At 37.2% G+C, this 20634-nt stretch overlaps 1 protein-coding gene across 2 annotated transcripts in view; it reads right to left on the bottom strand.

Moving 5' to 3' along the window:
* The window catches only part of RNGTT (RNA guanylyltransferase and 5'-phosphatase), a 206722-nt gene that overhangs the window by 95442 nt on the left and 90646 nt on the right, over positions 1–20634 (bottom strand). For both annotated transcript variants that reach the window (XM_068397279.1, XM_068397290.1), the window contains exon 12: positions 2505–2573. In XM_068397279.1, the coding sequence (XP_068253380.1) occupies positions 2505–2573 (69 nt within the window). The remainder of the gene's footprint in view (positions 1–2504; positions 2574–20634) is intronic.

The following is a 20634-nucleotide window of genomic DNA, read 5'->3' as shown; positions in this document are numbered from 1 at the left end:
AAAGCGGGAGAGGGGCTTTTTACAAGGGCAAGTAGTGACAGGACGAGGGGGAATGGTTTTAAACTGAAAGAGGGTAGATTTAGGAAGATAGATAGATAGATAGATAGATAGATAGATAGATAGATAGATAGATATTAGGAAGAAATTCTTTACTGTGAGGGTGGTGAGACACCGGAACAGGTTGCCCACAGAAGCTGTGGATTCACCCTCCCTGGCAGTGTTTAAGGCCAGGTTGGATGAGGCTTTGAGCAATCTGGTCTAGAGGAAAGGTGTCCCTGCCCGTGGCAGGGGGGTTGGAACTAGATGATCTTTAAGGTCCCTTTCAACCCAAACCATTCTATGATTCTATAATTTTAAATAATTAGTTAAATTCTGCATTCTGCTTTAACTATTAGAAGTACAGGAAGCGTGGGTATTTTTCCTCGCAAATTTTCCTGTCTGTAAATGGACACATTTCATGCATCCTCCTCTGCTGCCACTTTATCTTCCTTTATGATTTTGCTCCAATTCTTGTCTACTTTTGTTTTCTTCTTCTCAAAATGCACACGAGACTTCAGGAGCTCCCAAAAGATGTTCTTAAATTTCCCTGCTCTTCTAAAACTCAGCATCATTTTTGTCTGTCTGTTTTTCTGCAAGATCAAATACGTCAATAAAAATGGTTGTTAAGAATCACTTTCTTCTGGATATGTCATGAGACAAACTAGTTTTATAAAGGTCTTTAAGTCTCATGATGACCAAAATTTATGCCTCTACCACGATCAACAATACATATCTTTCTCTGTGAAAAACATGTAATACGCATATAACTGCAACTACAATACAAAAAGAAAAATTATTTCAGTTAGTATTCTCAAAGGTTCATTTATGCATTGTTGTACTGTTGCCCTTCTATTGTTGCCTATTAATTTATGCCCTCTGTACCACATAAAATAAAAAAGCAGTATCAGCTATCTATATCTGCTTCACTTTTTTTCAGGTAATCAGCTTTAATACTTATTTCCCAATTAACAGGTCTACAACCATTTCTTTTGCTCTAAATATATTATTTATATTTTCTCAACTACAAAAGCCATTGAGAAAACTGCACATTGGTGAATCTAGGAAAATCAGTTTAAGAACAGATGCAACAAACTTACATTCCATAAATCCTGAAAAAATACTGAAATTTGAACATTAAACTAAACAAATATATCCTATATTTTAAAGATAAAAGCAAGAAAATGAGTTTTTTGTTGGGTTATAAATTTCTCAGCATGTTAAATCAGAAAACACAACTTCTAGAAACAGAAAACATATCTGATATTAATTTCCTGTAACAACAGCAAAGAGACATATTCAGCAATTTCAAGTAGAAAAGGTAATTTCAAATTTAGCTGTAGTAACTCTGCATAGCTTAATCTTCAATATTCAGGGAAGTGGTTCTGAGAAGCCTTTACAATTGCTTTACATTTTAACAATATTCTAAGACATCATCAGTACTTCTTATGGAAGTATGAATTTTCTTTACCGTAATAGTTTCGCTTTGAGTTTGAAATAGCTATATATTTTGAAAGAAAAAAAAAAAAGATATGTGGTCTAATCGCTCACTTATTTTGAGGTTAGCTGATGTAGTTGCAATAGAGAACAGAGGTTAATCTTCTTTCCAGATGGGAGTGTCATCACCCTTGCTAAGATCTACAATATAGGAAGTAGACCAGAAAAAAACTGTTTAATCTGGAAAACTAAATACAAATGTTTTCTGTGAGTAACTGTAAGGGTAGAAATATCTGTCAAATTTGAAATAATTTGAAATAATAAAACAATCCCTTGTTTTACAAGCTACGAAAAAAGTCAACACAGATGATGTTACAGTCACTACCTATGTGAATATATAACACACATCGCAGCGTATCCATTGTATCAGAGTCAACAGGAGCAGCAGTAGGATGGACAAGGCCATGCTACAGACTTCTTTGAAAGCCACCCTTCCTGCCTGAGAACCATTCATATTATTTTTTCTGGTTGTCTGCAGTTCTTCTGGTGACTTCTCCCTACCCCAGTCATATACATTTATACTGGTGGACATGGCTCAAGAATATATCATGTTAATTGCACTAAAACAACATGAGTCACAAATTTTACTAAAAATTTAATGTGTGAACATACTTGAGAAAGAAAAATAATCCGAGAGCTCAAATCAATGGTTGAAAGATCCACAGAACTCATGCAATCAGAAAAAATCCTTCCTTATGCAGCAGCATGTCATAGTACACGCGCAAAAAAAAACCATGAGCTGATTCCTGAAAACTACCACCATGGATTAATTCGAAGTCACACATACTACAAATTAGATTGCAATTAGTTGAATTTAAGTAGTCTGAGCAACTGGAAAAATCAGAACCAACACTGCAAAGTAATCCTGACTGAAACAAAGGTTAGGTAGTAGATGGGAGGATGAGTGGGGAGGGAGGGTGAGAATTTCATTTGAGAGTGAAGGGAGAAAAATCCATTTTTACTCTACTTACTCCCGTAGGCTGAAATATCAGTCCATCCACTTCATGGCTAACTTCTCTGGCAAAGCTTCCTTCCAGGAGCTGTAGAATAAAAGGAAAAGAAATCTTTTTTCCATAGAGAAATATTTCACTTACAAGACTGCACATCAAAGCAGATTATATGCTACTACTGCAATCACTTGCTAGTAAACTGCTTATTTATGGTTTAATGTTAGAGCTTGGGAAACATCAACACAGAAAGTTTCAACAAATTAGCAGTTTTTACAAAAAGCGCTCAAGGCTGAATCAAGTTTCAGGGAGGCGAACCCTTACAGCTCTATTCAAGGAAAATGCCTTTGTCCAAAAACAAATACTGAGAAACCAGGATCAATCTATACGCTAAAAGATAAAGAACAATCAGTTCTGATACAGGACACCGCAGTTATTTGTGGCCAAATTAAAAAACAAGCTTGCCACTTTAACATGCAAGTAGCACTTACTTTAGATTGACATTTTGTACTGAAAAATATTTCAGGGCATCATTCAAAATTCATGTTTGGCAGACTCCCCAACTAGGGCATAGCCCAGTAACACAGCTACGCTACTGTAAAACAACTGTCTGAATTAACTGGATCTTGAATATTCTGTTTTGCATTTTCAAAGATTATGAATTCCATATGGACGTGAATATATGCACCTGGTATTAAATGTTAATCAATATGCATTTACCAGAGAAAAAACATCTAACTAAACAAACTAATGAAACTAACTAGTCAACAATTATGAGAATTGATGATATATTTCCATGTGAAATTATGACTTGCCTAAGGAAAAGCAAATAACCAATGAGAACTACAACTGACAAGTAATTGCAAAAATTAGGAGAATTGCCAAAATACCTCTTTATTAATTTCAATTTATGTTTTACTGCAGAGATTAAGAATCTGTCCTGAAGTTGTAAGTGCTTTTAGTGACATCTGAAAAAACTTTGATGTGTAAGTAACCACATGGTCATAAAACATAGCAAATACAGAACTCAGTAAAACAGTCAGTTCTAAAAGCAACATTTTGGCCCAGACTGTTAATTTTGTACCATTTCCTTTCTATAGTTCAACTTAACTTAATGACCCACTCACTAAATTATTCCAATGAAGTCAGTAAAGGGCGAAAGTATGAAAGGAGTTGAGAATTAACATTTGTATCTTACTGTGGGCTGTACAATGCACTTACATGTTTCATGGATCAAAAGCCCGATGGCCAAATATTTCAAACTATAACAATATAAGATGGTATTTCACTTAAACCTGTAACTGTTTGCACAGAATAATTGATAATTTTGCTATAAAAAAACCCTAGCTTTTTTCCTTATCCACATAGTCATTAGCACATTTGTGCTTATAGTTGCAACAACAAATACAGCTTTCACTATTCAATTTTTAGATACAATTTAATTGAAAAACACACTCTATGAGAGTACTCTCAAGTGGTAAAATACTTTAAGAATATTTGATTCTGAGTAGGAAATCATCCAGTGAAACACCATTTTTCAGTAGAGAAAGCCTATACTTGGAATGTGAAGTTGTAGCTTGCATTTATCTGTTATAATTTTGAAATTTACAGCTGAGGCCCACAGTGTAATGCATCCTCTACCAGATGTCTACATAAAATAACAACAAAAAAAAAAAAATCCCAAATTCTTTCCACAATTCATTGCTAGTCTTTGCTTCATTACAGCAACGAGTACATTGGAAAAATATTTAAACAAAGGTCAAAAAGTTTAATTGGTTTTTTTTCATTTTTACACAAGCTAAGTCTTCCATGGATCACTTGCAAGGTTACTGCACTGTTCCAAAACTGAATGGCCAGTGAGAAATCTGTAATAAGAATATGCTTCATACTTACAAAAACACATGGGAAAGATTTCATTAAATTCCAGTACCAAAAAACCTCTCTCTGCATAATAATAACAGTAATGATAATAATAATACTACTTTAAAAATAAAATACAAACTTCAAATTAGCTGAGACTATACTTTTTATACATTTCTAGCTAGCTCATTAAAAGGCACTAACCAAACTGGCAAACAGAAACCAATCATCTCTGTTTCTGCTTATTTGAAGTTCTTAAAGGAGCTACAATTTGAGGACATGGTTACTTCGGTGTTGGAGCATACATAAACTGCATTCTTTACTCTCTCCCAAAATAAAACTTAAGAATATAGAAACAATCTTTCAATTTGGAGTGTGTGACTCACCCGAGTGAAGCACAAAATTATTATCATGCACTGTTTTACCTGTAGCTCTCTCCACTCTGGTCTACATGTAGTTTTAGAAGACTACATTAAAGCACTATTACAACTTCATAAATGGGGAGGAAAATGTAAATTCAAAATTCACCGTTTCAAAAATATATTCTGGTATTCCTTTTCATTCACTACTTCACCAAAATAATCAAATGCAAGGGAATCCCTCTTATCAACCTGACACCCAGTTTCAGACTTGAACTCATGCTCATTTTGGAGGTCCACAATCTTCTAAGAGATCTCCTCCCAAGTGTCAATTAGATATCAAAGAAAAAAGGATTTTAAAACCAGAGCAAGCCTCAATGGATAACTAAACCTCTTTGTATTCCCAATTATTCTGCTTTCATTCTCATTAGGTCCATTACAAGTATTTCAATGATAAGACTCTAGAAAGGAATTTTTACTAGAAAGGATTAGCAATTTGGCGGAGGGGGAGAGAGAAGTGGGAAGGAGGGAATGGAAATATTCTCTGAGCTTCTTCCCATACACATTTTCTTGAGAATTAAACTATATAGAGGTTATCTGTGAACAGCAAAATATATATTCATTGAATACTGCAGAAGTTTGGAATGACAGTAGAATGAGCAGAAAAGGAATGTCTGACATAAAAGCAAGTATTTTTGATACTCAAAAAATAATTTATATAAGGTTTTTAGGTTTATGAACTTAAAATGCAGATATCATGGTTATCTTTTTAAAGACGATGTTCAACTTTCCACACATGTTAAAATTTCTAATTAACTTGAACAGTACGGTCTATTTTAATCGGCACCATGATAAATGGCACACCTGCTTGACTGGGATGACTGCCAGGGATCAGATAAAATGCAATGCATCTCAATGACATTTTAGAAAAGATGGGTAAATGATGCATGCAAGCCAATTCTGCCGGCATGCTATTCCTTGTAGCCTCGTGGCATCTATTTCCACCTGTGAAACCCTTTGTTCACTTCTTGCAGCTTCCTGCTTCCCCGTGAACATTGCAATGAACCATATACTTACACTACAGTTTCTTATTTAGAACTACTCTTTTCTTATTTTATAACTAAAGCAAATTAAAAACTATTGCTATATTTAATAATACTCCTCTAACGAAAAGAATGGTATAATTGCATTGAATGAGTGGAGCTGTACGACGAGTAACAGGATTTCTCCTTGCTCTTTAACCACTGAGCTGAGGAGCAGCAGTATGTCACCAAAAGCAGCACTAATAACCTGCTGAAGCTGATTTTGCTAAAACACTGAACCAGTCAGCAGTTCTCGCGTGGGTAACTGAAAAATCACGCTTTGGAGATCTCTCTGTACTTATCAATAAAGAAATCACTTGACTCCTCCAGCAGGAAGAGAAGGAAATTCCCGTGCATACAGATTGCACATAAGGTTAGTAGGTTTCTACTAATGTTTCTGTAATTCTGAGGTAAGCACATGATTCTGATGAGTTTTCAGATGTCACTTTATTCATAAAATAAGTAACTCTAATACGTACTATTGTGCCTTTTCCTTCCTCTTACAAAAAAAAAATCTCTGTGACATGCCTGTGAGAGTTATGCAGATTCCAAAACATAATGATGTCTCTGCAAAGTCATATTGACTTTCTACAAAATAATTTGGCTAAGGTCTTTGCACACAACTATTATCAATCTGTTATGTCACAATATGCAAATAGTCCTAACCATTTTGTTCGTATTTCTGATTCAGACTGATACTACTTGTTAGCCTAGTGGAATACTTGGAGATATAGAAAAAAAATCCCTTTGCATTTTACAATACAAGACAAATATACATCCATTTTCCTTGCTTTTTCAATTTCAGAACTGCTATATGCTTCATTCAGTTTCAAGTCAAGCTACAGCAACTCTGCCTGCACTGGTTCCCTAAGCAGTTTTTCAGAGCCACCTTCAAATTACTGATCATCTACCTGGTCACTCCACAGGGGAAGCTGTGAAAGGGAGCATACTTTACTCAAAAGTATTAGTTACAAATAAATTACCAATGAAATTGTCAGTCAGAAAGTAAAACACCTCCAAACATGAGCATATTGTCACAGAGCCAGCATCTTCACTGGGTTAGGTTTCAATCCAACTCATAGGACAATCCCGTCCACTGATGATGACAGCCCTCACCATCAGACTACAAAGTAATTCTCACATCCTGACAACTGTCAGGTTTTACAGACATGGGATCATAAATCTCTGTACAGATACTGAAGATTCTGTAAACTTATTATGCAGTCTTCAGGAAAAGATTCAGAAGTTACCAGCACCAATAACCACTGTTTTTAAAAGGAAACAATTATTCTAGCTCTTTTCTTGCACTTTGCTAAAAGAAATGGATTATTCTGCTTTTAAAACAGGCTAACACTTGTCTTTCGTTTTTACATGAATTGGTTTCATCTTGTTTGCCAGTTTCCGGATTTTTCTATTTTTACATGACAACCTCCTCAATAGCCCTGTCTCATGTTCATTATCCAAGTTCAATATAAAAAATTATTTACTTTAACACTGGTTGCTGATCTATTTAAGACATCTCAGAAAAATCTTTACATCCAAAGTGGGAGGTACAAATGTTTTCAAATGTACAGTGGTTTAAACAACATTCAATAAAACATACCTGAATTTAATGTGTCTGCTACTAAGAGAAGTATTTTCATCATATTTTTGCTAACTCACAAGATAAGAAAAAATTCATCTCTATTATTACATAGAGGAGTCTCTGAAGGAATGATCTATGAATCACAAATCCAGATGAAGATCTGTGTAACAAACCCAGTACTTGTACCGGGTAGCCTCCCTGGATTTAAGTTTTTGTTTGTTTGTTTGTTTGTTTTAAAAAAAAAACAAAACAAAACACAAAAAACCTAAAACCCAGCTTAACAAAACTATTCTGCTTACAAATCAGAATTGAAAACTGTATCTCCCTTGCTATCGGTAGAAGAAAAATATATTGGGAATAACCTACTACATAATATCTTCAGAAATCCTGGTTTTGAATGACATCAGAAATCCTACAGAATGACTTCTATGTTAAGCTCAGTTAAGTTAAAATAATGCAAAAATAGTCTGGCTCAGATTCATCCCAGCTATCACGTTTCCCAAAATAAATAAATTAATTAGTAATGGGCAAAGATGGAGCCATCATCCAAACTATTAACATTCTAAACTCCAGCTTTCAAATACTACATCTTGAAAAAGAGGAAAATAATTAAATACGCTGTTGGTGGGATATAAGCTTTCTTCCAGATGATACACAGGCTACTGTGCAATGCTTGAAAATATTATCAAATGCAGCTTAATGTCAGGTGAGGGAAGCTGATCCCCCTAAGGTACGGTTGTAGTCTCTGCTCCTTCCTTTTCCCCAGAATCTTTTCAGTTTCCCCTGTCCTGCAGCATCAGGTCTTTTTTGGTTTGGTTTGTTTCTAACAGCAGAGGAGGTATCAAGAATTGAACAGCTGCTTTCAGTCTCAAAGGAAAAAAATCACCAAATAGCATGTGAGTAACTATATACTGGGAGGGGAGGGGGAAGTTTCATATATTATTTAAAAATAAAACTCAAAACCTCAAACTTTCCACAAATAAAAGTTGGCTAATTCACTTTTTAAGAGAAATAGAGCCCACAATGAAGTGTTAAGAGAAGTTTTTATTTTGGTTCGTTGACTAAAATTACTACATATATATGGTAAAACCTCCAAAACAGCCTTTAATGACTCTGGGGAATACAGGGTTTTGGGAATTAAAGGGAGCACACACCTTCTGAAAAATGGAAAAAAGAAAAAAAAAAAAACCACCACCAAAAAAACCCTCAAACTGAATCCACTCAGACTTTCATCTTTTTCACACTCAGGATACCGTTTACCTCACCTAGTGTTAGCATTTGAAGTAAAACAGCTGACCTAAACAAATCTAGTGTAAATTAACAGTTTGGAGGGGAGATGGGAGCGGATCAAAGACATACCCCTGGCAGTTCCACTGCTTCCTTCCCTCCCTGCCCAAAACAAGACATAGCCTGGATCACCAGTTCAGACGAACTTTCAGACAGCTATGATGACGAAACCCTCTCCTCTCATGCATATTTTAAGTTCCTCTTCAAGTGATATGCTCACGTGCCAAGTAATTTTTCGGAAAACTGTGCAGTCTCAAGTTAGATCATGCTGTGATGGAGAACCACCATCTTCATTAAGTTGTTCCAATGAAGTATTGCACGCACAATTAAAAAATTAATGCCTATTTCTCAGCAATTCTTTTCTTCCTTCAACTTTTCTTCCTTGTTCCTCTATTTAGACACTGACCAAGACATCTCTTCGATTTTTTGGGGGCAAAGAAACAAGCTTCACATTTCAAACATTTCACAAGGAAGCAGATGTAACTCTTCAAATATTTCAATGATGTCTCCTCTAAACCCATAGTTAGCATTTTTTTCATCAACTGAAACCATCCCAGCTAGACTAGACAGAATATTCCAGAAGGGCCAGAGTAGCAAGAAATAATGCACTCCCTGTTCTCCATGGGACTCTCCCTTCAAGGAGATCTCTGGATACATGAGCACTTGCCAAAGTATTTCACCAGCCTATGGCTCATTACAGCTGGCTGCTGGACTCAAAGTGGCTCCTTCCAAGTAACCGTGAAGGTCCTGAAATCACAGCCCATGGTCTCAGGAGTGTGACTTAACACATGGCCATACAAGTAAACATTTCTGCTTGCACCCTGGGATTCCAAAAACTCTAACTACCATTTCATCCTTAACATTTACTTCCCTCACAAAAACACAAGTAATCTGTCTCTCATTCATATTATTTCATGTTTTCCTCCAAATCACCTATAAAAATGTTGAAGTGTTAGTAATTTAACATGACCCAGTTTCCTTTGCATTATTCTCATTTCCTAACCAAATATGATATGCTACCCTATGTCACATAAATGAGGTAAAAACAGTATTAGTTGAAGTGTATCTTTACAGCAGGGTAAAATCCAATTCTATAATGCACCCTCAATTATTCATTGTAGTGGGCTATATTTATCTTAAAGATTTTGAATTTTTGTTTGCTGGGAAACGAGCAACAAAAAGGCAAGAAAGGAAACACAACACGTTAACTGAGTGCACGCTCAGAAAACCACAGCTTATACTAAATATTCTTAAGCTAATATACTAAAAAAATCATGAAGTTATAAAATATTTCCTGGCCCATGCTAATGGTCTAAAATATGCAGAAGGGAAGAGTAGTATCAAAACCTGTAGAAAATAAATTAAAAACTTAACTCCCTAAGAAACAATTATTTAAAGAAGTTTTATATGCTCATTAAGAACCAACACACATTGAAGAATAACCGCTACATTTTCAGTAAACCAGTGAAGTTGCCCTAACTGCGTAAGGAACACAAAGTATAAACTTCTCAATTGCTCATTACTTAAAAAGAAATTTCATGCTCTTGGGCTGTAAAATCAGTGGATAATTCAAACTGGATGAAAATCCTTTAAAGAAATTTATGCTTAAAGTTCAAATCCTAGCTTTCACGCAGCCATCCACTCTGGATGCTAATTCAAGATAAGAACAGAGAAAAGCTGCAAACGTTATTTTGTCTGTATGAATACGTACAACTTAAAAGCACCTGATGTTATCCAATAACTCAGTACTAAAAAAGAAGAGTAAAAGTAAACCTCAAAGGTTCATCTGTTTAACAAAATCACCACTATTTTGAACTGTGTAATCTGTGGCAACAGCTGAATCATATTGTGATGAAAATTATACCAAATGACTGCATAAAGACACATGGGAATTTTCTCAGTTGATAAAATTTAAAAATACATACTTTTTATAAAATACTATTTTACGGAAAGCTTTCAGTTTGTTAATTTACTAGAAGCTCTGAAACCAATCATACTGAAAGACTAAAAATAACCTCTTTGCCAAGGTAATCATACAGAACATTTTGGCTCAAAAGACATTAAAAACACCTAATTACTGCAATGGATTTGTTCTCTATAAGAATGAAAGCAGATAATGGCAGCAATGTGAGACTGATGTTCACTAATATGATCAAGAGACTAATTATTATCCATGAATCATTTGTAGCATTCAAAACTTGATTAATGTCAGGTCAAGTTTAACATGTGATAGGTTTTATTAGTAATGCTTGGCTATCCCACAGCTTGTCAGTTTAAGCAAGTGCCATCTGTTAGGTGTAGGAATAGCCAACAGTCACAACAAAAGCACAGTGGATACAACTGGTCACTAAAGTACATTTTAAGAATGCCATAAGAGGGCGACCCTAATAATTTTAAACACGCTGGACCAAAATCCAGCACAAAAAGACATGCTAAAGACAGGAAATTTACAGTACAAAAAGCGAGCATGCAAGGCAAGCTTTTCTCATTTTAAAGCTTTACCAAAGAAGTGTTTAGCACGACTGGATTTAGCTTCACAGATTGACCAGTCTCTAGTAACAAAAACTCTCTTGCAAGAGGAATACGCACAGCTTCTTCTCTATAGTCTTTTATTATCTTTGGCAAGCATTCCTGTACAGAATACACTGACTTACCCTTTAAAGCATCACTTATGGTATTCAAGTACGTATGGCCCTAACTAATGGCTCATGTAGGAAAACACTGTTAGAAGACAATGAACCTGAAATTCATATTCCACAAGAAAATGCTTACTGATAGTCTCTCACTTTTTCAGATAATGACAAGAAATCTTTTTGCAGTAGGCTCACTTTCCAGTATTTCACAGCACTTTGTGAGTGGCCAGCTTTCCCAGGGGCCACCTGTTCCATGTACAGCCCATTCACAGCTCTTGCAGCAGGATGGGAACTCACCTGCTATCATAAAAGCTCACCTGGGCATCTCCACTGAACCTCCATGAGCTCTGCACTAATAATAGCGGGAGCAGCAAGGCTGAAATAACACGAAGAGGCAACAGACAGGTGCGCACACAGAGAGAAAGGAAGGTGACCTAATTCTACCTGGGTTTTCTCAGGCACCTACGTACTCTCCTTTGGTCTAAAACTAGTTAGAAACTCAGCAGGAGCATCGAAAGAAACATTTATTTACCTCACAGCTATTGCAGCTACAACAGCCCTCTCAGATGAATTATAAATATGTTCTCATTTGATGGCTCTCTTGCATTCCAAGTGGATGAAGCTGAAAGGCTGCAGATTCAGGCTGCCACTAGCGTAACTTCTCCTGCATGTGGGTCGGGGCAATCCCAAGCACAAATACAGGCTGGGTGGAGAATGGATTGAGAGTAGCCCTGAGGAAAAGGACTTGGGGGTGATGGTTGATGAGAAGCTCAACGTGAGCCAGCAGGGCGTGCTTGCAGCCCAGAAGGCCAACTGCATCCTGGGCTGCATCAAAAGAAGCGTGGCCAGCAGGTCGAGAAAGGTGATTCTGCCCAGTTACTCTGCTCTCGTGAGACCCCACCTAGAATACTGCGTTCAGCTCTGGGGCCCCCAACTTAAGAAGGACATGGAGCTGTTGGAGTGAGTCCAGAGGAGGGCCACGAAGATGATCAGAGGGCTGGAGCACCTCTCCTATGAAGACAGGCTGAGAGAGTTGGGGCTCTTCAGCCTGGAGAAGAGAAGGCTCTGGGGAGACCTTATAGCAGCCTGCCAGTATCTGAAGGAGGACTACAGGAAAGCAGGAGAGAGGCTTTTTACAAGGACAAGTAGTGACAGGATGAGGGGGAATGGTTTTAAACTGAAAGAGGGTAGTTTTAGATTAGATATTAGGAAGAAATTCTTTACTGTGAGGGTGGTGAGATACTGGAACAGGCTGCCCAGAGAAGTTGTGGATGCCCCCTCCCTGGCAGTGTTTAAGGCCAGGTTGGATGAGGCTTTGAGCAACCTGGTCTAGAGGAAAGGTATCCCTGCCTGTGGCAGGGGGGTTGGAACTAGACGATCTTTAAGGTTCCTTCCAATCCAAACCATTCTATGATTCTATGAACTTGCAGTCTGTACTTCAGCTCCAAGTGTTCTGTTTTCTGACTAAAAGCATGATGTGCAGGGCTCCCAGACTCCTTGATGTAAAAGCCAGTATTCTGAAGACTTGATGCTAGAGGGTCATAGACCATAAATAACATCATAATTCAAAGAACTATAACTCATGTACAGTTTCTTCCTCAACCGTTTGCCTGTATAATTTCATGGCTGATGACTGACAAGGACCCAAACTACTAGTGCCTGGGCATTAGCATTCTAACTAATGACACCACTCTCCATTGATTGTCTTTTCGAAGAGCAGTTCTGCAGAAAAGTCTTTACCGGAGTGTATGTATTCTTTTGAGAACAGGAAGGCAATAGAAATTCCTGTTTATACTCATGTGATGAGGAACAAGCAACACCTCCAAGCAAAAAAGCCGAAGAGACTCATCCCTTCTGTCTGCAACCTGCTTCATGTCACGATTGAGGCAACTCTGAAAAAAACAAGTTATTCCACACACTGGACTCTCAGAGCTTTCCCAGCTCCTACTAGAACTGCTGCCAGTTTCACAAGGCAGTGTTATAGGCTGCTTTTTTCATAGAAAACTTAAAGCAAAGGAATCATCTTCTGAAACCAATCTTTCCTACTACCCCTCTAAAAGATTTAAAGAAAAGCCATTTCCAGATATATGATTAGCTGGAAGTTACTGTAGTCTATGATTGGATGCAACCTCCGATATTGAGAAGGTGGAAGAATCGCACTAGCTTGATTTCATTACCCATCCACAAGGGAAAAAATGCTGTAGTGAACAACAATAAAATATATTGCAGAGGTGATGGGGAATAAAGTTTGATGGTTCTATTTTTTTTTAATCTCTTTTTGGTTTTGCAGCTAATTCATTAACTGCACTCTTTAAAGATGCTACTAACGCTAGCTGTATGCTGTGTTCCCTAACTACTTGGATAGAGACATTTTAGAAAAATGTAGAGCACGCTGCAGTAAGAGTCCCACTGAGCTATCACCAGTTTGCTGGTTCTGAGTGAATAACTCCAAAGGTCATGTACCTAATACATTCAAAACAATACCCAAGAATAACACGAGCGCTATGTGTGTTAATGCTTAATTTGACAGCACATCTGCATTCCTGAATTCAAAATAAGCATTAGGCATTTCTCACTGTCAATCTCTTCTCAAAAACACAGTTGAGAAATTGACGTCAATTAACCACAATGTTTTCAAATGCTTCTTTCAAATAAGAGAAATAGGCTGCTTTAAGAAACTTCAATTGACTTTGTGATAGTTTTAAAATGGGAGAAACATGGATTCCTTAAGGCTGTAAGGGAATGCCACTGCCAAACAGCTATAATATTTCATATTTACTTTACCTGATGAAGAAACAGAGCAATGTATTTCATAGCTTGGACGTTTAACTTACTGTGCTCTTGCCAGTTCTCTATTTCAACCCGCAAGGTACCTTCAGTTTTTTCTTTTAGGGATTGGGACTTTGTCCACATCACTTTCCCCATGCTCTCCTACCTGGCAGAGCACACCTGCCTGAGACTAGAGTCCTGCTGAAGCTGGAGGAGGTTTAATAGGTGCCACTAGCAAATTCTTTGACCTATTTACAAATTATCTGCAGCCTGTGACGTTCCTGAAGGGATGGCAGATACTCAGTAAAGTCCCTTACCTGATGTCCTCAACTGAGCAAGGCTCTCCCACTAATGTTTAGAAGCTCCCTAATACTCTGCGGTTGATCAAATACAACATTCAAAAGTTCTTCTGATGCCAAAGGAAAAAATTACATTGACTTGAGTGCAGTGGGGCCAAGTACATTTTAATTTGTTCTCTAAATGATCTTCCAGTGTTACAAACTTGATAGGGTTGATCTGTTATCCAGCCCCTGTGCAAACTCCTACAACATAATCCGGTCTCTGGTTGTCAAGAACGTGGACATGCCTGTTTTAATTAAATCATATAATTAATTATCATGTTTTAGAAAGCATTTCCACTAAGACTCATCAACAAAGACAAATCTGTACATACAATAATTCAATTAGACATAAAATGGATATTCAAGAATATAAAGTCTTCATACATTTACTGTTACAATGCCTGATTCAAACTGGGCTAATGCACTCCCCTGGGCACTGATGCAGTGATTTTAACACAAAAAATAAGATTTAACATCGCATTCTGGATGTTTAAAAACGTCTGATTCTTCTGCTATGCAATGGCACTCGAGGGCTTTATTTGCTACAAAGTTGAAATTACAACTTGCCACTGTAAGGCCTTAACAGTAAAATGCTAGGATTTTATTATTTCTTTATTTTAAAGAAAAAGATTAATTTTGTACCGTAATGTTTTGCAAAACTGGGCATATCACAAGAAAAGAAAGAGCTAGCAGGGATGTCCTATAATCTTGTATCATAATAAATTGCTTTAAAATATCACCCCCATCTTCACAATTTTCTTTGTGCTTTTATTCATTTTATCCAAATTAAGCGCATGTCTCTTGAACATCATTCCAATAGGAAAAGGCTGATGGCTTCCCTGTGGAGCTGTATTGCCAGGAGGCAGTTTGGAAAGTGACAGGCTGTGAACTGGCACAATGGACAATATTAAACAGTTGCCCCTCAATTAATGAATGGAGTGACCCACTTAGTCACCACAGCTGAGTCCTCTAACTAATTCAGAAGATATCAAATATACCAATTCATTTGCCCATACTGGGATACCAACTGGTAATTAGGTCCAAATAGATTTGCATTGTCTCTGTTTTGGTAATACACCACAAAACTGATAGTAGAAATCACTGTTAAAGACATTTTCCCTACTTAGAAAGGTATATTATTTCCATTGCACAAAATACAGAAGAAATAAGTTACAAAAATGTTAGAATGTTCAAAGCTAAAGTTAAAATGTTAAAAGCTAAACCAAGTATGTACTGTTCTGACGTTTAAACTGACAATGTGCACCAAGTATAATGCTTCATCCATATGCCTTTATTTTTCCACTACTTTCATTGTTTTCTTTCCCACACTATAGTTTGGCAAGTCAGAATTTAATTAAATATTCCACATCTGAATTATTCTACGTTAATTTAATTTGTACCACTAGCAATATCTAACATTGGCCACTACTTATGAAAATAATCCTTCATGGAAATATTCAAGACTGTTTGTTTTTAACTTCAGTAGATCATTTGCTGAAAAATGTGAAATGTAACTAACGTGTGAATAATTTCTTAAACTAAAAGTAAAAATCTATTTCCCCTTTTTCCTAACTAAAATTATACTCTACTGAAATATTACACTTCACCTTCAACATCACAAATAATAATAATCTTTTGTTAACTCTAGGAAATGAACACAGATTCTTGTTTGTGAACGGGTCTCCTCAAGTGACTCCACCAGGACAAGGAGGCTGAAAAGTTAGCTGAGTCTTTTTTTTTTTTCCCCTAGCATGAGGGAAAATGTTTTGGTGCAAACTTGGAAGACCTGGCTCTTGACAGCGTCACACTTCCAGGAGATGTCCTTTGATCAAGGAGAGTGCAAAGCTGATTCCACCTATGAGCTATGCGATGCTTCAGGTGGCACCTCCACAGTGAAGCCTTTCCCTCACCTGGACCTTTACACAGGCTTGCCTGGGCTAAGAGATTTTCAAGGGGAGATATAGTCCATAAGCTGCTTTACCAACAAGACTTCTGAAACTACTAAAAAGAAGCACAGATGGACACTGCTGGCCAAATAGTTATTGCACATTGTGCAAAACGAACAGTTTATCGTGTAAAACAGTGTCTGCCTGACCAACTTCCTTCAACTTTTAAAGATGATCAGCCTTTAAAGATGATCTTTAAAGGTCACTTCCAACCCAAACCATTCTATGATTCTGTGCTTTTAATTAAAGATCAGTATATAGTATGTTTCTATTTGTTATTAGCAGAGGTAATCTAAAGCACATAAGCAGAGTTTATTAATTCTTTTTGGTATTGGAAACAGACTATAAATTCTATCTTGATCATGGAAGTAAAATGTGAGAATTTTGAGCACCCGAGCAATGCTTGCCAATGGAACAAATACCTCCACTGAAATTTCCAAACAGTGACACAGAGCTGGGAAGGTTTAATCACAAAAGTATGAATCCCACTTTAGTGGAAACACCTCTCAGCAAAAAAGATGGCTGAAAACTTGGAGAAAGAAAAAAAAAAAAAGAACAAAAAAGCACTGGAAGCATATATAGGGTCACAGTCCAAATAACAACATATGTTCACACAAGCCCGGCAGAACAGGAAATCCTGGGATCCCTATAGCTCTTGGTCTCTATCCAAAGAATAATCGAGAATGATACTGAAAATATGGCAGAAAGAAAGCATACTCCTTGTTTTAATGGATATGTAATTTTTGAGATAGAGTAACTATTTAATAATTCTGCCAGATTCAGTGTGCTGTCCAATATTTCTGAAAATTGGAACCAGTTAATGAAGAAGACTCAAGCATTGGTGACAAAACCGCAAGCTGCTGGGCTGTGCAATCGGCAGCTGACAAAACTGCAGCCTCCTCGCCCCACACAAAGCAAAGGAACACCCAGAGGCAGCTGGACACTCCACCAGCCCTGGCCTACAAAGTCCCTCATCCTCCCACTGCCAGAAATTATGTTTACTTAATAGTATCCGCATCACCCCACTGCTGCAGCTGGTTGCATGAAATAGCTCCAGTTCAAGCACTGAATTTTAAGTGGTAGTAACATGCATTCAGCTCAAGAGCCACAGTTTGGTCATCTATTTCATATAACAATTTATACAGCTTCCACTTCGTCTGGTTGGCTGTCCTTACCTTTAAAATTCACACAGTAAAATCATTTTGCAAAATCAGGATGAAGTACTACATGCTGGGATACAGGACAGCTGCCAAGTGAAGATTTCAAATTCTAATATAAGCATAAGGTAACATGTTTCCAGCTTCTTATTCACTACTTGTTTACTAGGTTCCTCAGGTCAACCATTATTTGCATTTACAAAAAGAAAAGCACTCCCCAAAAAGAAGATTTGAGTGAAGATAACCACCCGCACAAAAGCACCTAAGGGTGGAAATAAGGCAATACTGCTTTTACAACATTTGACTCTCCATTTCTGGGGAGATGGAACAGGACAAAGTGAGGAAGAAATATACAAAGTAAAGAAATAAAAGCAAACAGAAACAAAATGGAAGACGGGAGATGGGTTAGAAGATAATTAAAAGGAAATGAGATGATAAACAGGCCAAAAACCTGGAACAGAACAGATGGAGTGAGGACTATGGTGCAGGCCAGACACCGAAGAGGGACTGCCAACCCTGGGTCAGGAAATGCAGGACTGAAAGGTGAGCTGATTAAGCTACTCCATAAGGCATAGAAAATAAAAAAAAATAAAAACATAGGAAACAAGTTTTTTCAGCATTAAAAACCCTCCAGATGGTAACACTCCCCCTCCACCTAGATGTAGAAATCAAAATCTCCAGTAAACGGACAGTTTATTTGACGCTTCTGCTGCTGCTACCGCTGCCATTGAATTCTCTAGTCTTCTATCCCATGACTGCAAAGCTTTTCCACTCTTTCGTCTGTAGGCTACTTGGCGATGTAAGACAGGGCTTTGTGGTCATTTACAGTCAGTTTTGGATTAACAGCTCTCTTGGCAGACATCGGTGAGCTATGTCCACATATTCTGCCTTTTATCAATGTTCATTTTTTCAGGCCGTGCAAACACTAGCTTACAGCCGCCTCAGCTGCCTACAAAATACTTCACACCAACATCACCAAGTCATGTACTTACACAATCTCCTTCATCATCAGAGGTTCACAGCCACTTAGTTTTCCAAAGCAACCACCTCAACAGTAGCTATACATTTATTGGTACAAACTTTTAAACATTCCATCTTTCCTAATTAAAACAAAAGCAATTTAAAAAAAAAAAAATCCAAATGTCAAATAAACCAGGAGAACAAAATAAATCATCTGTCAGTTCACAGATTTGACTGAAAACTTTCAAGAAGATCCTAGACCATTTGATCTTCTAGCAGAGATTACCCACCTTCATTCTAATCCCTCTAGGACAAGCTGTCATTTTAAAATCAGATAATAGTCTAAGAACTGACAAGTCATTGACATACAGTGTGCTAGCATTTGAAAAAGGTTGTTCATTTGACCTGTATCATTGTTTAACCTTTAGCCCTGTTGTTCCACTAAGAGTGATGGGCACAGTTCTCCATGGGACCACAGACTGCACAGCAAGAAATTTTTTTTCTACTCCTGCGAGACAGCATTTTCACTGGACAATAGGCTTTAGTGATGACATCAAGGCTGGGACTGTCCACACAAAAAAGCCTTGCAAAAGAATTGTGGGTCAGTTTAGGCAATGAAAGACAAGACCTGGATCATTTCCAAAAGTTTACTTATTTCTATGTACCTGTACTTCCTGCTTAATATAATGAAGATAATGAAAATCCTAAAAAAATGGTATAAATAAAAGGCTAAGACTCCAAGGCTAAGAATATGCAGCATATAAAGCACGAACCATAACTGGTCTTTACTACTTCAGCGTCACAAAATCACAGAATCACAGAATGGTTAAGGGTTGGAAGGGACCTCTGAAGATCATCTAGTCCAACCCCCCACCAAAGCAGGTTCCCCTAGAGCATGTTGCACAGGGTCGTGTCCAGGCGGGTTTTGAATATTTCCAGAGAAGGAGACCACAACCTCCCTGGGCAGCCTGTTCCAGCGCTCTGTCACCCTCAAAGTAAAGAAGTTCCTCCTCATATTCAGATGGAACTTCCCATGTTTCAACTTGTGCCCATTGCCCCTTGTCCTGTCACTGGGCACCACTAAGAAGAATCTGGCCCCCTCCTCTTGATACCCACCCCTAAGGTATTTGTAAGTGTTGATAAGATCCCCTCTCAGTCTTCTCTTCATCAAGGAAGCCTAAAACTCAAGCTTCTTCCACAGACCGCTGCTATCCTTACATGATGGGTGGGAGAGCTGGCAGATTTGACCATGTCATCTCCTTGAATTCTGATGCACACTAATAAATGAAAAGAAAACAAGCTATGCAACAAAAGTGACCAGTCATGCAAGTGTAATGACAAACAGCAAAGATTCAACATTGCTCAAAAATATCTTTCTGAAAGAATTTGGAAGTTACATTAAAAGGCAAAATCGCTCACAGAGTACATGTGTTCCCAGCTAGCACTAAAAGAGCAAACTGTGTTTAATGATTCTTTCATTATAGAGGCAGACAAATTTAGTGATACTGCTTTCTCCATCAATATCAAAGTTCAACAAGGTAACATTTTCAGAGATTCCAAGAATATACAACCTGTCCCCAGGTGACTGTCCCTGTCTTTTCTTCCTCTTACCACCAAAACTTAGTCTTACAAAAAAACCAAACAAAAGTCCATCAAAACATCTTAAAATAATGTTCAAAACAACATTATAAAAATATAACATTGTGAATATACAGCCCTTATTTCCAAAATCTAGTACCAACAACAAATGTAAATGCACAACTATAAATGCTGCCATACTTTATAATTGCACTTCAAAATTGCATTTCATTTCACACTAAATTGATTTTCAGATTAGGAAAAAACTAGCCAGTACTCTAACTCTAGTATTAAAGTCCCAAACCCATAACTCTAAGAACAATTTAATTATTGGACATATTATATAACACAGTACAAAGTTTACTGCTGTTTCAACTAATTACTTCCACATTTTCACTGAAAATAAGTAAACCTATGTGGACAACATCCGCTTTTCCTGGTATAATTAAAAGTTTTAGCCTCTTATTCTGCTATTAAATATAGCGCTGAGACTCTTGGCCTTTTTAAGTAATCTTCCTACAATCCACCCAAGCTAACAAACATCTACTGATACGTGCTATTGCTAATAAGAAGAATTATGTTTTCAATTTGGAATGC

This window comes from Nyctibius grandis, chromosome 1 (assembly GCF_013368605.1).
Source record: "Nyctibius grandis isolate bNycGra1 chromosome 1, bNycGra1.pri, whole genome shotgun sequence".
In the NCBI taxonomy this organism is placed as follows: Eukaryota; Metazoa; Chordata; class Aves; order Nyctibiiformes; family Nyctibiidae; genus Nyctibius; species Nyctibius grandis.
The sequence above is the reverse complement of the archived record's forward strand: the minus strand, read 5'-3'. Positions and strand labels throughout refer to the sequence as shown.